Raw genomic sequence first — 17,969 nt, 5'->3', positions numbered from 1 at the left:
ATTACTTTCAGTTTTTAAGTCTCAATCATTTGTTTTTGTATAAAACATTTCAATGACACAAAATCCCATTCACTAAATATTTAAATGCATGTTACCAAAAGCTGTCATTAAAAGCATGAAGTGTTGGATCTGAATATGATTTGGTGTTGGCATTATTGCTATTGATATGTTACTGTAATGATTTCTTGCGGTCACTTGGGGGAAGCATTACAGCATGGCTGTCCAGAGGAGGTTGGATGGAGGGTGGAGTTTTTTTCCGAGAAATACTACTTTGAATATCCATCCATCTTCTGAACCCGCTGTGTCCTGTAGTACAAGGTCACAAGGGGCTGGAGCCAATCCCAGCTATCTACTGAGGCGACAGGCAGGGTACACCCTGGACAGGTCACCTGTCCATCGCAGGGTAACATACAGACAACTATTCACACTCACACTCACATGTCAGTCACCAATTCATTCTTTAGAATTTGGGTGGAAGCTGGAGAGTACCAGGAGAAAACTCACGTGGGAATGTGTAAACTAATGTAAACTAACATGTAGTATGTTGATGAAGATTCTCAGTCATCCAGGTCATCATACGTAGAGAAGATTGAAGCAAGGCGTCTGGACTTGTAGAGTTTTCTAGAAGACGTTTCGCTGCTCATCCAAGCAGCTTCATCAGTTCTAACTGTTTGGTGGGGAAACATGGTTTATATGTGGTTACAGACCTATGTGGGTGGGTCTGGGTAAGACTTAAAAAAAACTTAAAAACAATAGCACTAAATGTTTCCATACTTACCTGTGATGTTCTGGCTGACTGGGCCAGGTGTGTCTAACGACTGGCTAACGACTATGAAACTGCCGGAGGGGGACTGGTTGACAGCCCTTTGTTCTTACTGTGAGTATGTGCAAACTTCCTGGGAATGGATGGAATCACTGCATTGTATGTGGTAGAAAGATGATGTCTGAGGCCACCACCTCTGTTAAGGGAAGGTTTTTCCAGCTTAACATAGATGGCTTCCTTGACTCCTCTTTCATACCACCTTTCCTCCCTGTCTAAAATGTGAACGTTGTTGTCCTCAAAGGAGTGTCCTTTGTCTTTGAGGTGGAGGTGAACAGCTGAGTCAGCTCCTGAGGAGGTGGCTCTCCTGTGCTGAGCCATTCTTCTGTGGAGTGGCTGTTTAGTTTCTCCAATGTACAGATCAGAGCATTCCTCACTGCACTGGACTGCATATATCATGATATATGCAGTACATGCAGTACATCCTGGTTTTCGTTTGATTGTTTGTTTTTTAACCCTCTGCTTGCTTCTCCTTCAGTTCCACCATGACTGTGACATATGTTGTTTTAAAACTGAATGAAATGAATAAATAGCTGATGATAACTATTCATTTATTAAATCCTATTTAAAAGAAACAAAGCAAAGACTCACAAAGTATGGTGTAAAGGGAGACATTGGTATGTTGAGTAAAGCATATTGGAATCCTTTGAATATTTCGATGTAAAATTAGAGCTACTACACCGCCTTTATGCCATCTCTTGGCCATTAGAAAGAACGTCATTTCGAGGGGCTTCTGCCCTGCCTTAATTATTCTGACATGGAGCTTGCATCTTCTTCTTGTTTGTTTCAAACCCAGTTTTTCAAAAGCATCTCTTATGCCACACCCTGCCACAACTCCTGTGCCCTCCTGTGAGCCCTTGTTTGATGTTTCTGCTCGGGTATGTTGCATTCATCTCTCCTTACTCAAACTTTTGGCAGATCTGCTTCCACTTATCTCAATTATAGGTGTGGCCAACTGCAGCCAAGCATTACCAAGCTCTATTAATCTATTTACATCACAACATGAATTCCTATGTGCACATGGGTGATGGGCTGTAATTCGACAGGTGCAGCTCACCAGGATGCTTTTGTTGTTTGAAAATGTGATAATGATCCTTCACCTTCTTATATCCTCCTTCATTATATCAGGGCCACTTTTTTGATTTTTATACATTTTTATAAATTAAAATTATCATTGTTTATTACTGCTTTAAAAAACTGATCCAATAAAAAACCTTGTACAGTTTGATGGAAAAAAGAAAAAAGTACAAATGTAAATAAAATCAAACAGATCAAGCCCAAATGCACATGAACACAGATTTATTTCAGATGTGTTGGTGTTACAAATTCACAATAAATCTGGTAATCCCAGTCAGCCTAATCTGCTTTTTAATCCAGTGTGAAAATGAAACATGTATGTATAGCATGATCTAAACACCATTTGTTATACTGCAGTGGTGAACCCATTTTCTCTCTAAACAGGAGAAGAAAAAGAGGATCCCAAAAATCAAATGTGAAAGTATTACATGTGGTTGCTTTTGCTGATGTCAAACTGCACAATTAGATGACAGATGTGAGAACAGAAGAGTTGCTGATGTTAGCAAATTATCTGTGATTACTTCTGTGCAAAACTAAGAACAGTTGTTGACATTTTGTGCACAATGGTTGTTGCTTTAGGTGGATTCTCTGTCATGACACTACAAGTATCAACTTATCTGCACAACTGTATCCAGCAACCAAAAGACAGCCAGGCTGACTGATCAGAGGAAGACAGGACTGACACATCTCTGCTGCTCTTTGCTTTTGGTCTAACAATCTCTCTGCCTTTACTTGTTTTTGATTCAATCTCTTACTCTCTGTAGTGGGGAGGAAGCTTTCATGAAGGGGACAAAAAAAGGGGAGAACAAAACGAGGAGAGAAGAAGAAGAATGGAGATGAAGATGACTGCTGTGTTGTTTTAGTAGCGCGTAGATGACACACGGCTGCTGCTTCTTGAGCTCATGAGGCCACCACCTCCGATGCTCATGCTGCTCATGCCGCCGCCATAGCCACCGCCCATGCCCATGCTGCCGCCCATGCCGCCTCCCATGCCAGAACTGAAGCCCATTCCACTGCCGAAGCCTCCTGCACCGAAGCCTCCTCCTCCACCACCACCAGCAGCTGGTGATGAAAAATGAAACATTTTCGGTTATTTTCAGTCTTGTTGGCTCATTTAAACTTTCAGTCCTACAAGAAATTGCAAACACCTACCCATGCTGCTGCTTGTGGACTGTACGTGGATGGTTGCACTTCCACCACCAGAGGAAATTCTACGGAAAGGTACATAAATAAGCAACTGTAGATGCTGATAATGTCTGCTGATGATTGAAACTACTGGATAGAACACTCTTTTTACCTGGATTCCTCTCCCTCCAGAAGCTTCCTGTAGGTGGCAATCTCAATGTCCAGAGCCAACTTGACGTTCATGAGCTCTTGGTATTCGCGGACCTGGCGGGCCATGTCCTGCTTAGCTCTCTGCAGGGCATCTTCAAGGTCCCTTATGCGGGCCTTGGCGTCCTTCACTGCCAGCTCACCACGCTCCTCAGCCTCAGCGATCTGGGCTTCCAGGTTGGCACGCTGTGAGGTTGTAAACATAGCAGAAGCTTCACATGTGCTTCTTTTCACTAAAAATGCAACCAATTGTACACAACGAAACAACATTTCCTTACCTGTCCCTTGACTGCCTCGATCTCATTCTGGATGCGGCTAATCATCCGGTTGAGCTCAGCAATCTCGCTCTTGGTGGAGCGAAGGTCATCTCCGGCCTGGGATGCACTGGTCTGCATTTCCTGGAACTAAAGCCATAAAAAGGTTAAAAATGATTCAGAAGAACATCACAACTTCCATTTGACATAGCAGGCTTGGTCTAGCTACCTTCTGCTGATACCATTTCTCAGCATCTGCTCTGCTGTTGTTGGCGATCTCCTCGTACTGTGCTCTGACTTCAGCCACGATGGCGTCCATATCCAGGTTGCGGCTGTTGTCCATCTCCACAATGACTGAAGTGTCCTTGATCTGTCCCTGAAGCTCACAAAGTTCCTGCACACAAGATGTTATAAATGGAATCAAAATTTTGCAGATGATAAAATAAATGTTTCTGTTCTTTTTATTCTTGTGCTTACAGCGTCATAAACTGCTCTGAGGAAGTTAATCTCATCTTGAAGGGCATCAACCTTGGCCTCCAGCTCAATTTTGTTCATGTAGGCGCCATCAACATCCTGTAAGGGGAGAAGAAGAAGGAAGTGGTCTTTATTGGTGACTAGGACACAGGGTGATCAATAATTTATGCATCAACTGGAACCTTGCAGAGTGACAGGATTAATGATGCGGGCTCTGTTCTTACCTTCTTGAGGAGCACAAACTCATTCTCCACAGCAGCACGCTTGTTGATTTCATCTTCATATCTGCCATAAACATTAGAGGAATTAACAGATGGGCATCATCTACTGCTGGCCAGGTTTCATATGGCATGCTTTAACTCACTTGTTCTTAAAGTCCTCCACCAATCCCTGCATGTTCTTCAGCTCTCCCTCCAGCTTGATCTTCTCATTGCCGAGCCCGTCCAGCTGTCTGCGCAGGTTGGCGATGTAGGCCTCGAACATGCTGTCAATGTTGGAGCGTGTGGTGGTCTGGTCTTGCAGCAGGTTCCACTTGGTCTCCAGCATTTTGTTCTGCTGCTCCAGGAAGCGGACCTAAAGAGGTGCAAACATTTCCGCAGAATATTATCAACTGTGCAGAATATTAACCATTCACTATTATAAGACACAAATCCACATGTTTAACTGGATATGACCACTCTAGTGTTTCCTGCCGCCTGCCGCTCACTCCACACAGAGACAGCTGGCGAGGGGCCAGTTATGGTCCAGTGAATTTAAAGCTGCAGTGGTCCGCTTTCAGTTTCTGTGCAGGAGATGTGGACTATGATATTAAAAAAATCATGTTTGTGATGATACGTAGCTGCAGTTTGCAGACAGGGTAGCATTTATTTTCAGAGTTAGCAGTAGCTGTAGATGCTAAATATCTGAAGTGTACCTAATTTTCAGGTTTTCAGGAGCTCATAGGGCCTTTTAGAGAAAGTCTGCTGCAGCATCCTTTTCTTATCTGTCTCATTTAGTTCATTCATTTCAACATTTTTAGTTCAATTAGATGCAAAATCTTCACTTCACTTAAGACGTAGACAGAAAAGATCAACTCACCTTGTCAATGAAGCTTGCGAAGCGGTTGTTCAGTGTCTTGATCTGCTCCTTCTCTTGGGTGCGGACAGTTTGGATGGTGGGGTCAATCTCGAGGTTCAGAGGGGCCAGCAGGCTATGGTTGACTTGGACGTTTGTGATGGTAGGTATCATACCACCTCCCATACCTCCAGCACCAAAGCCAAAACCACCACCACCACCGCCCATACCAAGACCAGCACCACCACCCATACCAAAACCAGAACCACCACCACTACCAAAAGCAGAGGCAGAACTGAATCCAGCACCACCTCCAAAGCCAGCTCCACCACTTGACCTGAGCATGGAGCCACCAGCCATGCTAGATGAAACCAACATTGCAGGCCTCATCATAACAGCAGATCTTGAGGAAAAACCTCCTCCTCCTGAACGCATGCTTCCACCAAAGCCACCACCACCGCTGCTGCTGTGGAAGCTGGTCCTTTTCACGCTCATAGTAGTCATCTTTCTGGTTTAGTTTCTTCTGAAGAGGAAGGAAAGGGGAGGCAGAGAGAGAGAGAGAGAGAGGTTTGGCAGAGCAGTTGAGCACACTAAGAGGAGAGTCAAGTCCCTCTAAGTGTCTTCTACCTGTCTGTGATGGATATTTATCTGCCTCCAATCGTGGAGGAGGTACCAATAAGCTCAACCTCCAACGCACCACCTCCCACAACCCCTCCTCTAGTTACCTGGATGCCTGAGGGTGCACTTACAGGCAGGTAGATTGGCTTGGAGCAGCCTAGCCTGTCAGACAGGTAACAGCGCTGCATTTGTAAAGTGATCCAGGCCCAACACACCCAGATGCTTTGTTTAGCTGCAGGCATTAAAAGGAATCTGACAGGTTAGGGTCCTGTGTACTCTCTAATTCACCTTGTTCTATCAATATCACAGCTGGAGTTGCAAAGGATGTGTGTCAATGATCATACATAGATTTATTCATATTATTATTTTAGTAATTTCTAAGAGGACATTTATTTCACTGTATGACAGTTGTGCAGAATTAATTAAAAACATTTAAATGACTATATACTAGCAGGGCTGATAAAAGTGTCAGTGGGCAGAAATAAACCTGTTGGCAGCCTAATACAATAAACAGTTTTATATAATTTCATCTGATGATGCATGCACAATGGCACATAAGGAGAATTATTACATAACCCACCACTTGAGGTCATATGAAAGCCCTCCTCCTGTTATAGAATCAGGCAGTTTAACCATATAAGTAGGCACATCTTTTGAGACACAAACCGGAAAACTGGAAACGGGTATAGCAAGTTGCTGCTAGAGTAGCGGGTCCACTTACAAAACAAGTTTTTCTCTTCAAGTGTTCTACTACTACTGGTCTGTCTTGAGTCACATTTTTCTGTCTTTTTTAAATGTATGTGTTCCTCTGCATCTTTATCTACAAACAAGCCCCAGATTACAGTCACCTAATCTGCCTTTATGCTGTTTCCTTCGACATGTATTCCAAGCTCTTCATTCATACACAGTGTTTAGTGTAGTAAAAGTAAGTATTGAATTCCACAATAATTTGTTAAATCCAACATCCTGGTATTTATGTGTTCAGGCTTGCAGCTTGTGGCTGCTCAAGGACACCTTTGTATGTACTGTCTTCGTGACTCATACCTAATGTGTCACTATATCTTTTTTAAGGTATTGGTAAATTGTAAATATCTATAGCATTGTTGTAAGGTGTTTATCTAAAAGGAGGAGGTCAGGGGTTAAAACTCATCCAGATTTCTTGTTCTGACAGAACTGGAACTGTCAACGCCTGTCAAAAAGCCATCTTAACAAGTCTGACAAAGGTGTTGGCTTCCCTCTGTACTATAGGAGCCTCTGAATGAGCTGTAGGGCACAGATGAGTCACACCCCAAGTGAAAATACCACTGCTTCACCCTCACTTTCAGCATTCTAAGAATAATGTATGCAACATACTGCACATATATCTATCTTAGTAGAGTCTGACATGTTAACAATACAGAGACACAGAGAAGCACATTTTTAAATATATGTCTGCTCTGTTATAGTTAGTGACAGATTATTGCCATGATAGTGATGTGATTAGGAGGACCAAACAGTTGAATACTTTTTTTTTTTTTAGATACTTACTAGATACTTAAGCAGTCAGCCATAGTTACAGGCAGCTTAAGATACACTCATGAAAGACAGGACAAGACAGGGGAAGGCATCAGGTCATCATGTCTCCACAAGTGTGCTGGCAATGAGAAGAGTGAGGGCATTGTCAAGTCTGATTCAGTCAGAGTGGTGTGCTGTAAGTGTTACACACAGCACATATTTCCATAGTATATTAGAACACTGAATTTAATCATGCTTGGTAGTAGCACCTCACTGATCTGATGTTTTAACTGGCAAACGTGATCTGTCATTCTCCGTCCGAAACAGTGATCATGTGGCAGCATTACAGCATGGCTGTCCGGAGGAGGTTGGATGGAGGGTGGAGTTTTTTTCCGAGAAATACTACTTTGAATATCCATCCATCTTCTGATCAGCTAAAGAAGATCCTCCATCTGACAGGAACACCGGACTCCTCCCTGGTGCAGAAGATGCAGAGTAAAGATGTGAGTTCATCTGAGTGTGAATGACTTGTCTTATCTTCGTTTCAGTATAAGCTACTTAGTTGTTACTTCTTTTCCAGGCACAGTCATATGTGCAGGGGCTCCCACCACAAAAGAAGAAAAATTTCAAGGAAGTGTTTCCATCCATGGATAAGAATGGTATGTTTTACTTGTTAAATTAAAACTAAAATACCAAAAAAGGAGAAGAAGAAGAAAATCATAAAAAGTCTAACCTGAGTTGTTTCTGGTTTGATGTCTCCAGCTATAAACCTGCTGGAGGGGATGTTGCTGCTGGATCCAGAAGATCCAGAAGAGGCTGACAGTGAAGCAGGGAATCTCCCACCGCTTCCTGGCTGAACATTGTGACCCAGAGAGCGAACTGGACTCTGACCCTTATGATGATTCCTTTGAGAGCTTGGAGCTTGCAGTCGGCGAGTGGAAGAGTAAGTAAAAGTGACCCAAAACTGGCCTAAAGAGACGTACCCTCATTTTAATTCTGCACCATACACTTGAAACTTCTAGATGTCTTCATCAGTGTCTACCATTTTTCTATCCACTCAGGCCTAATCCACATGGAGATCATGACCTTCGACCCTGACAATCCCAGTAAGACTGCCATGTAGGACACCGTGTGTATGTTGGCGCCTCCCAGTGTTTAGGAGTAATACATGCACATGAAAAGGTCAACATTAATGCATTTTAATAAAGGGCAGCTTTATTAGGATGGCCTGTATGAACAATGGACAGGAGTCTAACGGGTTAGCATTGCAGTAATGTCTGTTTTATTAAAAACACAGAATATCAGTGCTGTCTTGTTATTCCAAGAATTTTCTTTTGCCTCTTGCTGCACGGGTATGTTTTGACAAGATCGCATTATTTTCACAATAAAAATTACTTATGTGTTTTTTGTAATATATATTCTTATGTAGTGTAAGGGTATGTAGTATTTTCTTCATTTGTATTTCAGTATGGTCTTTACACCTGTGCATTACTTTCAGTTTTTTAAGTCTCAATCATTTGTTTTTGTATAAAACATTTCAATGACACAAAACCCCATTGACTAAATATTTAAATGCATGTTACCAATGTTACCAGTGTTGGATCTGAATATGATTTGGTGTTGGCATTATTGCTATTGATATGTTACTGTAATGATATCTTGCGGTCACTTGGGGGCAGCATTACAGCATGGCTGTCCAGAGGAGGTTGGATGGAGGGTGGAGTTTTTTTCCGAGAAATACTACTTTGAATATCCATCCATCTTCTGAACCCGCCAATCCCAGCTATCTACTGAGGCGACAGGCAGGGTACACCCTGGACAGGTCACCTGTCCATCGCAGGGCAACATACAGACAACTATTCACACTCACACTCACATGTCAGTCACCAATTCATTCTTTAGAATTTGGGTGGAAGCTGGAGAGTACCAGGAGAAAACTCACGTGGGAATGTGTAAACTAATGTAAACTAACATGCAGTATGTTGATGAAGATTCTCAGTCATCCAGGTCATCATACGTAGAGAAGATTGAAGCAAGGCGTCTGGACTTGTAGAGTTTTCTAGAAGACGTTTCGCTGCTCATCCAAGCAGCTTCATCAGTTCTAACTGTTTGGTGGGGAAACATGGTTTATATGTGGTTACAGACCTATGTGGGTGGGTCTGGGTAAGACTTAAAAAAAACTTAAAAACAATAGCACTAAATGTTTCCATACTTACCTGTGATGTTCTGGCTGACTGGGCCAGGTGTGTCTAACGACTGGCTAACGACTATGAAACTGCCGGAGGGGGACTGGTTGACAGCCCTTTGTTCTTACTGTGAGTATGTGCAAACTTCCTGGGAATGGATGGAATCACTGCATTGTATGTGGTAGAAAGATGATGTCTGAGGCCACCACCTCTGTTAAGGGAAGGTTTTTCCAGCTTAACATAGATGGCTTCCTTAACTCCTCTTTCATACCACCTTTCCTCCCTGTCTAAAATGTGAACGTTGTTGTCCTCAAAGGAGTGTCCTTTGTCTTTGAGGTGGAGGTGAACAGCTGAGTCAGCTCCTGAGGAGGTGGCTCTCCTGTGCTGAGCCATTCTTCTGTGGAGTGGCTGTTTAGTTTCTCCAATGTACAGATCAGAGCATTCCTCACTGCACTGGACTGCATATATCATGATATATGCAGTACATGCAGTACATCCTGGTTTTCGTTTGATTGTTTGTTTTTTAACCCTCTGCTTGCTTCTCCTTCAGTTCCACCATGACTGTGACATATGTTGTTTTAAAACTGAATGAAATGAATAAATAGCTGATGATAACTATTCATTTATTAAATCCTATTTAAAAGAAACAAAGCAAAGACTCACAAAGTATGGTGTAAAGGGAGACATTGGTATGTTGAGTAAAGCATATTGGAATCCTTTGAATATTTCGATGTAAAATTAGAGCTACTACACCACCTTTATGCCATCTCTTGGCCATTAGAAAGAACGTCATTTCGAGGGGCTTCTGCCCTGCCTTAATTATTCTGACATGGAGCTTGCATCTTCTTCTTGTTTGTTTCAAACCCAGTTTTTCAAAAGCATCTCTTATGCCACACCCTGCCACAACTCCTGTGCCCTCCTGTGAGCCCTTGTTTGATGTTTCTGCTCGGGTATGTTGCATTCATCTCTCCTTACTCAAACTTTTGGCAGATCTGCTTCCACTTATCTCAATTATAGGTGTGGCCAACTGCAGCCAAGCATTACCAAGCTCTATTAATCTATTTACATCACAACATGAATTCCTATGTGCACATGGGTGATGGGCTGTAATTCGACAGGTGCAGCTCACCAGGATGCTTTTGTTGTTTGAAAATGTGATAATGATCCTTCACCTTCTTATATCCTCCTTCATTATATCAGGGCCACTTTTTTGATTTTTATACATTTTTATAAATTAAAATTATCATTGTTTATTACTGCTTTAAAAAACTGATCCAATAAAAAACCTTGTACAGTTTGATGGAAAAAAGAAAAAAGTACAAATGTAAATAAAATCAAACAGATCAAGCCCAAATGCACATGAACACAGATTTATTTCAGATGTTTTGGTGTTACAAATTCACAATAAATCTGGTAATCCCAGTCAGCCTAATCTGCTTTTTAATCCAGTGTGAAAATGAAACATGTATGTATAGCATGATCTAAACACCATTTGTTATACTGCAGTGGTGAACCCATTTTCTCTCTAAACAGGAGAAGAAAAAGAGGATCCCAAAAATCAAATGTGAAAGTATTACATGTGGTTGCTTTTGCTGATGTCAAACTGCACAATTAGATGACAGATGTGAGAACAGAAGAGTTGCTGATGTTAGCAAATTATCTGTGATTACTTCTGTGCAAAACTAAGAACAGTTGTTGACATTTTGTGCACAATGGTTGTTGCTTTAGGTGGATTCTCTGTCATGACACTACAAGTATCAACTTATCTGCACAACTGTATCCAGCAACCAAAAGACAGCCAGGCTGACTGATCAGAGGAAGACAGGACTGACTCACATCTCTGCTGCTCTTTGCTTTTGGTCTAACAATCTCTCTGCCTTTACTTGTTTTTGATTCAATCTCTTACTCTCTGTAGTGGGGAGGAAGCTTTCATGAAGGGGACAAAAAAAGGGGAGAACAAAACGAGGAGAGAAGAAGAAGAATGGAGATGAAGATGACTGCTGTGTTGTTTTAGTAGCGCGTAGATGACACACGGCTGCTGCTTCTTGAGCTCATGAGGCCACCACCTCCGATGCTCATGCTGCTCATGCCGCCGCCATAGCCACCGCCCATGCCCATGCCGCCGCCCATGCCGCCTCCCATGCCAGAACCGAAGCCCATTCCACTGCCGAAGCCTCCTGCACCGAAGCCTCCTCCACCACCACCAGCAGCTGGTGATGAAAAATGAAACATTTTCGGTTATTTTCAGTCTTGTTGGCTCATTTAAACTTTCAGTCCTACAAGAAATTGCAAACACCTACCCATGCTGCTGCTTGTGGACTGTATGTGGATGGTTGCACTTCCACCACCAGAGGAAATTCTACGGAAAGGTACATAAATAAGCAACTGTAGATGCTGATAATGTCTGCTGATGATTGAAACTACTGGATAGAACACTCTTTTTACCTGGATTCCTCTCCCTCCAGAAGCTTCCTGTAGGTGGCAATCTCAATGTCCAGAGCCAACTTGACGTTCATGAGCTCTTGGTATTCGCGGACCTGGCGGGCCATGTCCTGCTTAGCTCTCTGCAGGGCATCTTCAAGGTCCCTTATGCGGGCCTTGGCGTCCTTCACTGCCAGCTCACCACGCTCCTCAGCCTCAGCGATCTGGGCTTCCAGGTTGGCACGCTGTGAGGTTGTAAACATAGCACAAGCTTCACATGTGCTTCTTTTCACTAAAAATGCAACCAAATGTACACGACGAAACAACATTTCCTTACCTGTCCCTTGACTGCCTCGATCTCATTCTGGATGCGGCTAATCATCCGGTTGAGCTCAGCAATCTCGCTCTTGGTGGAGCGAAGGTCATCTCCGGCCTGGGATGCACTGGTCTGCATTTCCTGGAACTAAAGCCATAAAGATGTTAAAAATGATTCAGAAGATCATCACAACTTCCATTTGACATAGCAGGCTTGGTCTAGCTACCTTCTGCTGATACCATTTCTCAGCATCTGCTCTGCTGTTGTTGGCGATCTCCTCGTACTGTGCTCTGACTTCAGCCACGATGGCGTCCATATCCAGGTTGCGGCTGTTGTCCATCTCCACAATGACTGAAGTGTCCTTGATCTGTCCCTGAAGCTCACGAAGTTCCTGCACACAAGATGTTATAAATGGAATCAAAATTTTGCAGATGATAAAATAAATGTTTCTGTTCTTTTTATTCTTGTGCTTACAGCGTCATAAACTGCTCTGAGGAAGTTAATCTCATCTTGAAGGGCGTCAACCTTGGCCTCCAGCTCAATTTTGTTCATGTAGGCGCCATCAACATCCTGTAAGGGGAGAAGAAGAAGGAAGTGGTCTTTATTGGTGACTAGGACACAGGGTGATCAATAATTTATGCATCAACTGGAACCTTGCAGAGTGACAGGATTAATGATGCGGGCTCTGTTCTTACCTTCTTGAGGAGCACAAACTCATTCTCCACAGCAGCACGCTTGTTGATTTCATCTTCATATCTGCCATAAACATTAGAGGAATTAACAGATGGGCATCATCTACTGCTGGCCAGGTTTCATATGGCATGCTTTAACTCACTTGTTCTTAAAGTCCTCCACCAATCCCTGCATGTTCTTCAGCTCTCCCTCCAGCTTGATCTTCTCATTGCCGAGCCCGTCCAGCTGTCTGCGCAGGTTGGCGATGTAGGCCTCGAACATGCTGTCAATGTTGGAGCGTGTGGTGGTCTGGTCTTGCAGCAGGTTCCACTTGGTCTCCAGCATTTTGTTCTGCTGCTCCAGGAAGCGGACCTAAAGAGGTGCAAACATTTCCGCAGAATATTATCAACTGTGCAGAATATTAACCATTCACTATTATAAGACACAAATCCACATGTTTAACTGGATATGACCACTCTAGTGTTTCCTGCCGCCTGCCGCTCACTCCACACAGAGACAGCTGGCGAGGGGCCAGTTATGGTCCAGTGAATTTAAAGCTGCAGTGGTCCGCTTTCAGTTTCTGTGCAGGAGATGTGGACTATGATATTAAAAAAATCATGTTTGTGATGATACGTAGCTGCAGTTTGCAGACAGGGTAGCATTTATTTTCAGAGTTAGCAGTAGCTGTAGATGCTAAATATCTGAAGTGTACCTAATTTTCAGGTTTTCAGGAGCTCATAGGGCCTTTTAGAGAAAGTCTGCTGCAGCATCCTTTTCTTATCTGTCTCATTTAGTTCATTCATTTCAACATTTTTAGTTCAATTAGATGCAAAATCTTCACTTCACTTAAGACGTAGACAGAAAAGATCAACTCACCTTGTCAATGAAGCTTGCGAAGCGGTTGTTCAGTGTCTTGATCTGCTCCTTCTCTTGGGTGCGGACAGTTTGGATGGTGGGGTCAATCTCGAGGTTCAGAGGGGCCAGCAGGCTATGGTTGACTTGGACGTTTGTGATGGTAGGTATCATACCACCTCCCATACCTCCAGCACCAAAGCCAAAACCACCACCACCACCGCCCATACCAAGACCAGCACCACCACCCATACCAAAACCAGAACCACCACCACTACCAAAAGCAGAGGCAGAACTGAATCCAGCACCACCTCCAAAGCCAGCTCCACCACTTGACCTGAGCATGGAGCCACCAGCCATGCTAGATGAAACCAACATTGCAGGCCTCATCATAACAGCAGATCTTGAGGAAAAACCTCCTCCTCCTGAACGCATGCTTCCACCAAAGCCACCACCACCGCTGCTGCTGTGGAAGCTGGTCCTTTTCACGCTCATAGTAGTCATCTTTCTGGTTTAGTTTCTTCTGAAGAGGAAGGAAAGGGGAGGCAGAGAGAGAGAGAGAGAGAGGTTTGGCAGAGCAGTTGAGCACACTAAGAGGAGAGTCAAGTCCCTCTAAGTGTCTTCTACCTGTCTGTGATGGATATTTATCTGCCTCCAATCGTGGAGGAGGTACCAATAAGCTCAACCTCCAACGCACCACCTCCCACAACCCCTCCTCTAGTTACCTGGATGCCTGAGGGTGCACTTACAGGCAGGTAGATTGGCTTGGAGCAGCCTAGCCTGTCAGACAGGTAACAGCGCTGCATTTGTAAAGTGATCCAGGCCCAACACACCCAGATGCTTTGTTTAGCTGCAGGCATTAAAAGGAATCTGACAGGTTAGGGTCCTGTGTACTCTCTAATTCATCTTGTTCTATCAATATCACAGCTGGAGTTGCAAAGGATGTGTGTCAATGATCATACATAGATTTATTCATATTATTATTTTAGTAATTTCTAAGAGGACATTTATTTCACTGTATGACAGTTGTGCAGAATTAATTAAAAACATTTAAATGACTATATACTAGCAGGGCTGATAAAAGTGTCAGTGGGCAGAAATAAACCTGTTGGCAGCCTAATACAATAAACAGTTTTATATAATTTCATCTGATGATGCATGCACAATGGCACATAAGGAGAATTATTACATAACCCACCACTTGAGGTCATATGAAAGCCCTCCTCCTGTTATAGAATCAGGCAGTTTAACCATATAAGTAGGCACATCTTTTGAGACACAAACCGGAAAACTGGAAACGGGTATAGCAAGTTGCTGCTAGAGTAGCGGGTCCACTTACAAAACAAGTTTTTCTCTTCAAGTGTTCTACTACTACTGGTCTGTCTTGAGTCACATTTTTCTGTCTTTTTTAAATGTATGTGTTCCTCTGCATCTTTATCTACAAACAAGCCCCAGATTACAGTCACCTAATCTGCCTTTATGCTGTTTCCTTCGACATGTATTCCAAGCTCTTCATTCATACACAGTGTTTAGTGTAGTAAAAGTAAGTATTGAATTCCACAATAATTTGTTAAATCCAACATCCTGGTATTTATGTGTTCAGGCTTGCAGCTTGTGGCTGCTCAAGGACACCTTTGTATGTACTGTCTTCGTGACTCATACCTAATGTGTCACTATATCTTTTTTAAGGTATTGGTAAATTGTAAATATCTATAGCATTGTTGTAAGGTGTTTATCTAAAAGGAGGAGGTCAGGGGTTAAAACTCATCCAGATTTCTTGTTCTGACAGAACTGGAACTGTCAACGCCTGTCAAAAAGCCATCTTAACAAGTCTGACAAAGGTGTTGGCTTCCCTCTGTACTATAGGAGCCTCTGAATGAGCTGTAGGGCACAGATGAGTCACACCCCAAGTGAAAATACCACTGCTTCACCCTCACTTTCAGCATTCTAAGAATAATGTATGCAACATACTGCACATATATCTATCTTAGTAGAGTCTGACATGTTAACAATACAGAGACACAGAGAAGCACATTTTTAAATATATGTCTGCTCTGTTATAGTTAGTGACAGATTATTGCCATGATAGTGATGTGATTAGGAGGACCAAACAGTTGAATACTTTTTTTTTTTTTAGATACTTACTAGATACTTAAGCAGTCAGCCATAGTTACAGGCAGCTTAAGATACACTCATGAAAGACAGGACAAGACAGGGGAAGGCATCAGGTCATCATGTCTCCACAAGTGTGCTGGCAATGAGAAGAGTGAGGGCATTGTCAAGTCTGATTCAGTCAGAGTGGTGTGCTGTAAGTGTTACACACAGCACATATTTCCATAGTATATTAGAACACTGAATTTAATCATGCTTGGTAGTAGCACCTCACTGATCTGATGTTTTAACTGGCAAACGTGATCTGTCATTCTCCGTCCGAAACAGTGATCATGTGGCAGCATTACAGCATGGCTGTCCGGAGGAGGTTGGATGGAGGGTGGAGTTTTTTTCCGAGAAATACTACTTTGAATATCCATCCATCTTCTGATCAGCTAAAGAAGATCCTCCATCTGACAGGAACACCGGACTCCTCCCTGGTGCAGAAGATGCAGAGTAAAGATGTGAGTTCATCTGAGTGTGAATGACTTGTCTTATCTTCGTTTCAGTATAAGCTACTTAGTTGTTACTTCTTTTCCAGGCACAGTCATATGTGCAGGGGCTCCCACCACAAAAGAAGAAAAATTTCAAGGAAGTGTTTCCATCCATGGATAAGAATGGTATGTTTTACTTGTTAAATTAAAACTAAAATACCAAAAAAGGAGAAGAAGAAGAAAATCATAAAAAGTCTAACCTGAGTTGTTTCTGGTTTGATGTCTCCAGCTATAAACCTGCTGGAGGGGATGTTGCTGCTGGATCCAGAAGATCCAGAAGAGGCTGACAGTGAAGCAGGGAATCTCCCACCGCTTCCTGGCTGAACATTGTGACCCAGAGAGCGAACTGGACTCTGACCCTTATGATGATTCCTTTGAGAGCTTGGAGCTTGCAGTCGGCGAGTGGAAGAGTAAGTAAAAGTGACCCAAAACTGGCCTAAAGAGACGTACCCTCATTTTAATTCTGCACCATACACTTGAAACTTCTAGATGTCTTCATCAGTGTCTACCATTTTTCTATCCACTCAGGCCTAATCCACATGGAGATCATGACCTTCGACCCTGACAATCCCAGTAAGACTGCCATGTAGGACACCGTGTGTATGTTGGCGCCTCCCAGTGTTTAGGAGTAATACATGCACATGAAAAGGTCAACATTAATGCATTTTAATAAAGGGCAGCTTTATTAGGATGGCCTGTATGAACAATGGACAGGAGTCTAACGGGTTAGCATTGCAGTAATGTCTGTTTTATTAAAAACACAGAATATCAGTGCTGTCTTGTTATTCCAAGAATTTTCTTTTGCCTCTTGCTGCACGGGTATGTTTTGACAAGATCGCATTATTTTCACAATAAAAATTACTTATGTGTTTTTTGTAATATATATTCTTATGTAGTGTAAGGGTATGTAGTATTTTCTTCATTTGTATTTCAGTATGGTCTTTACACCTGTGCATTACTTTCAGTTTTTTAAGTCTCAATCATTTGTTTTTGTATAAAACATTTCAATGACACAAAACCCCATTGACTAAATATTTAAATGCATGTTACCAATGTTACCAGTGTTGGATCTGAATATGATTTGGTGTTGGCATTATTGCTATTGATATGTTACTGTAATGATTTCTTGCGGTCACTTGGGGGCAGCATTACAGCATGGCTGTCCAGAGGAGGTTGGATGGAGGGTGGAGTTTTTTTCCGAGAAATACTACTTTGAATATCCATCCATCTTCTGAACCCGCCAATCCCAGCTATCTACTGAGGCGACAGGCAGGGTACACCCTGGACAGGTCACCTGTCCATCACAGGGCAACATACAGACAACTATTCACACTCACACTCACATGTCAGTCACCAATTCATTCTTTAGAATTTGGGTGGAAGATAGAGAGTACCAGGAGAAAACTCACGTGGGAATGTGTAAACTAATGTAAACTAACATGCAGTATGTTGATGAAGATTCTCAGTCATCCAGGTCATCATACGTAGAGAAGATTGAAGCAAGGCGTCTGGACTTGTAGAGTTTTCTAGAAGACGTTTCGCTGCTCATCCAAGCAGCTTCATCAGTTCTAACTGTTTGGTGGGGAAACATGGTTTATATGTGGTTACAGACCTATGTGGGTGGGTCTGGGTAAGACTTAAAAAAACTTAAAAACAATAGCACTAAATGTTTCCATACTTACCTGTGATGTTCTGGCTGACTGGGCCAGGTGTGTCTAACGACTGGCTAACGACTATGAAACTGCCGGAGGGGGA

At 42.7% G+C, this 17,969-nt stretch overlaps 4 protein-coding genes across 4 annotated transcripts; 2 read left to right on the top strand and 2 right to left on the bottom strand.

Annotated features, from left to right (window-relative positions):
- Window positions 1-2,102: 2,102 nt before the first annotated feature.
- Window positions 2,103-5,565, bottom strand: LOC114438014 (keratin, type II cytoskeletal 8-like). Its single transcript, XM_028409024.1, has 9 exons — window positions 5,035-5,565; window positions 4,322-4,530; window positions 4,182-4,242; window positions 3,961-4,056; window positions 3,713-3,877; window positions 3,508-3,633; window positions 3,195-3,415; window positions 3,050-3,108; window positions 2,103-2,959 (listed from the first exon to the last, which is right to left on the bottom strand). Exons 1-9 carry the CDS (start codon window positions 5,512-5,514, stop codon window positions 2,757-2,759), a joined length of 1,620 nt encoding a protein of 539 aa, XP_028264825.1. The 5' UTR covers window positions 5,515-5,565; the 3' UTR covers window positions 2,103-2,756.
- Window positions 5,566-7,244: 1,679 nt separating this feature from the next.
- On the top strand, window positions 7,245-8,488 carry LOC114438256 (mitogen-activated protein kinase 14A-like). The gene is given in 6 exon segments (XM_028409471.1): window positions 7,245-7,256; window positions 7,557-7,625; window positions 7,703-7,781; window positions 7,885-7,931; window positions 7,933-8,065; window positions 8,184-8,488. Coding segments are annotated over 6 exon segments (402 nt in total). The 3' UTR covers window positions 8,246-8,488.
- A 2,174-nt stretch (window positions 8,489-10,662) lies between these two features.
- LOC114438016 (keratin, type II cytoskeletal 8-like) lies at window positions 10,663-14,123 on the bottom strand. The gene is made up of 9 exons (XM_028409026.1): window positions 13,594-14,123; window positions 12,881-13,089; window positions 12,741-12,801; window positions 12,520-12,615; window positions 12,272-12,436; window positions 12,067-12,192; window positions 11,754-11,974; window positions 11,609-11,667; window positions 10,663-11,518 (listed from the first exon to the last, which is right to left on the bottom strand). The coding sequence occupies exons 1-9, from the start codon at window positions 14,071-14,073 to the stop codon at window positions 11,319-11,321; spliced, it is 1,617 nt and encodes a 538-aa protein (XP_028264827.1). The 5' UTR covers window positions 14,074-14,123; the 3' UTR covers window positions 10,663-11,318.
- Window positions 14,124-15,803: 1,680 nt separating this feature from the next.
- Window positions 15,804-17,047, top strand: LOC114438246 (mitogen-activated protein kinase 14A-like). Its single transcript, XM_028409455.1, is given in 6 exon segments — window positions 15,804-15,815; window positions 16,116-16,184; window positions 16,262-16,340; window positions 16,444-16,490; window positions 16,492-16,624; window positions 16,743-17,047. Coding segments are annotated over 6 exon segments (402 nt in total). The 3' UTR covers window positions 16,805-17,047.
- Window positions 17,048-17,969: the final 922 nt, after the last annotated feature.

The sequence above is a fragment of the Parambassis ranga genome, chromosome 7, assembly GCF_900634625.1.
Source record: "Parambassis ranga chromosome 7, fParRan2.1, whole genome shotgun sequence".
Lineage (NCBI taxonomy): Eukaryota > Metazoa > Chordata > Actinopteri > Ambassidae > Parambassis > Parambassis ranga.
This window is presented reverse-complemented; position numbering and strand designations above follow the sequence as displayed.

Bases quoted from the DNA above. Each gene is read 5' to 3' on its own strand.
- LOC114438016 (XM_028409026.1), bottom strand. From the start codon at position 14,073: ATGACTACTATGAGCGTGAAAAGGACCAGCTTCCACAGCAGCAGCGGT. The intron at 12,802-12,880 runs GTGAGTTAAAGC...TGTTTATGGCAG, and splicing joins GTGGAGGACTTTAAGAACAA to ATATGAAGATGAAATCAACA. The intron at 11,519-11,608 runs GTAGGTGTTTGC...TTTCATCACCAG, and splicing joins GTCCACAAGCAGCAGCATGG to CTGCTGGTGGTGGTGGAGGA.
- LOC114438014 (XM_028409024.1), bottom strand. From the start codon at position 5,514: ATGACTACTATGAGCGTGAAAAGGACCAGCTTCCACAGCAGCAGCGGT. The intron at 4,057-4,181 runs GTAAGAACAGAG...CTCCCCTTACAG, and splicing joins AGTTTGTGCTCCTCAAGAAG to GATGTTGATGGCGCCTACAT. The intron at 3,634-3,712 runs GTAGCTAGACCA...TTATGGCTTTAG, and splicing joins AGAAATGGTATCAGCAGAAG to TTCCAGGAAATGCAGACCAG.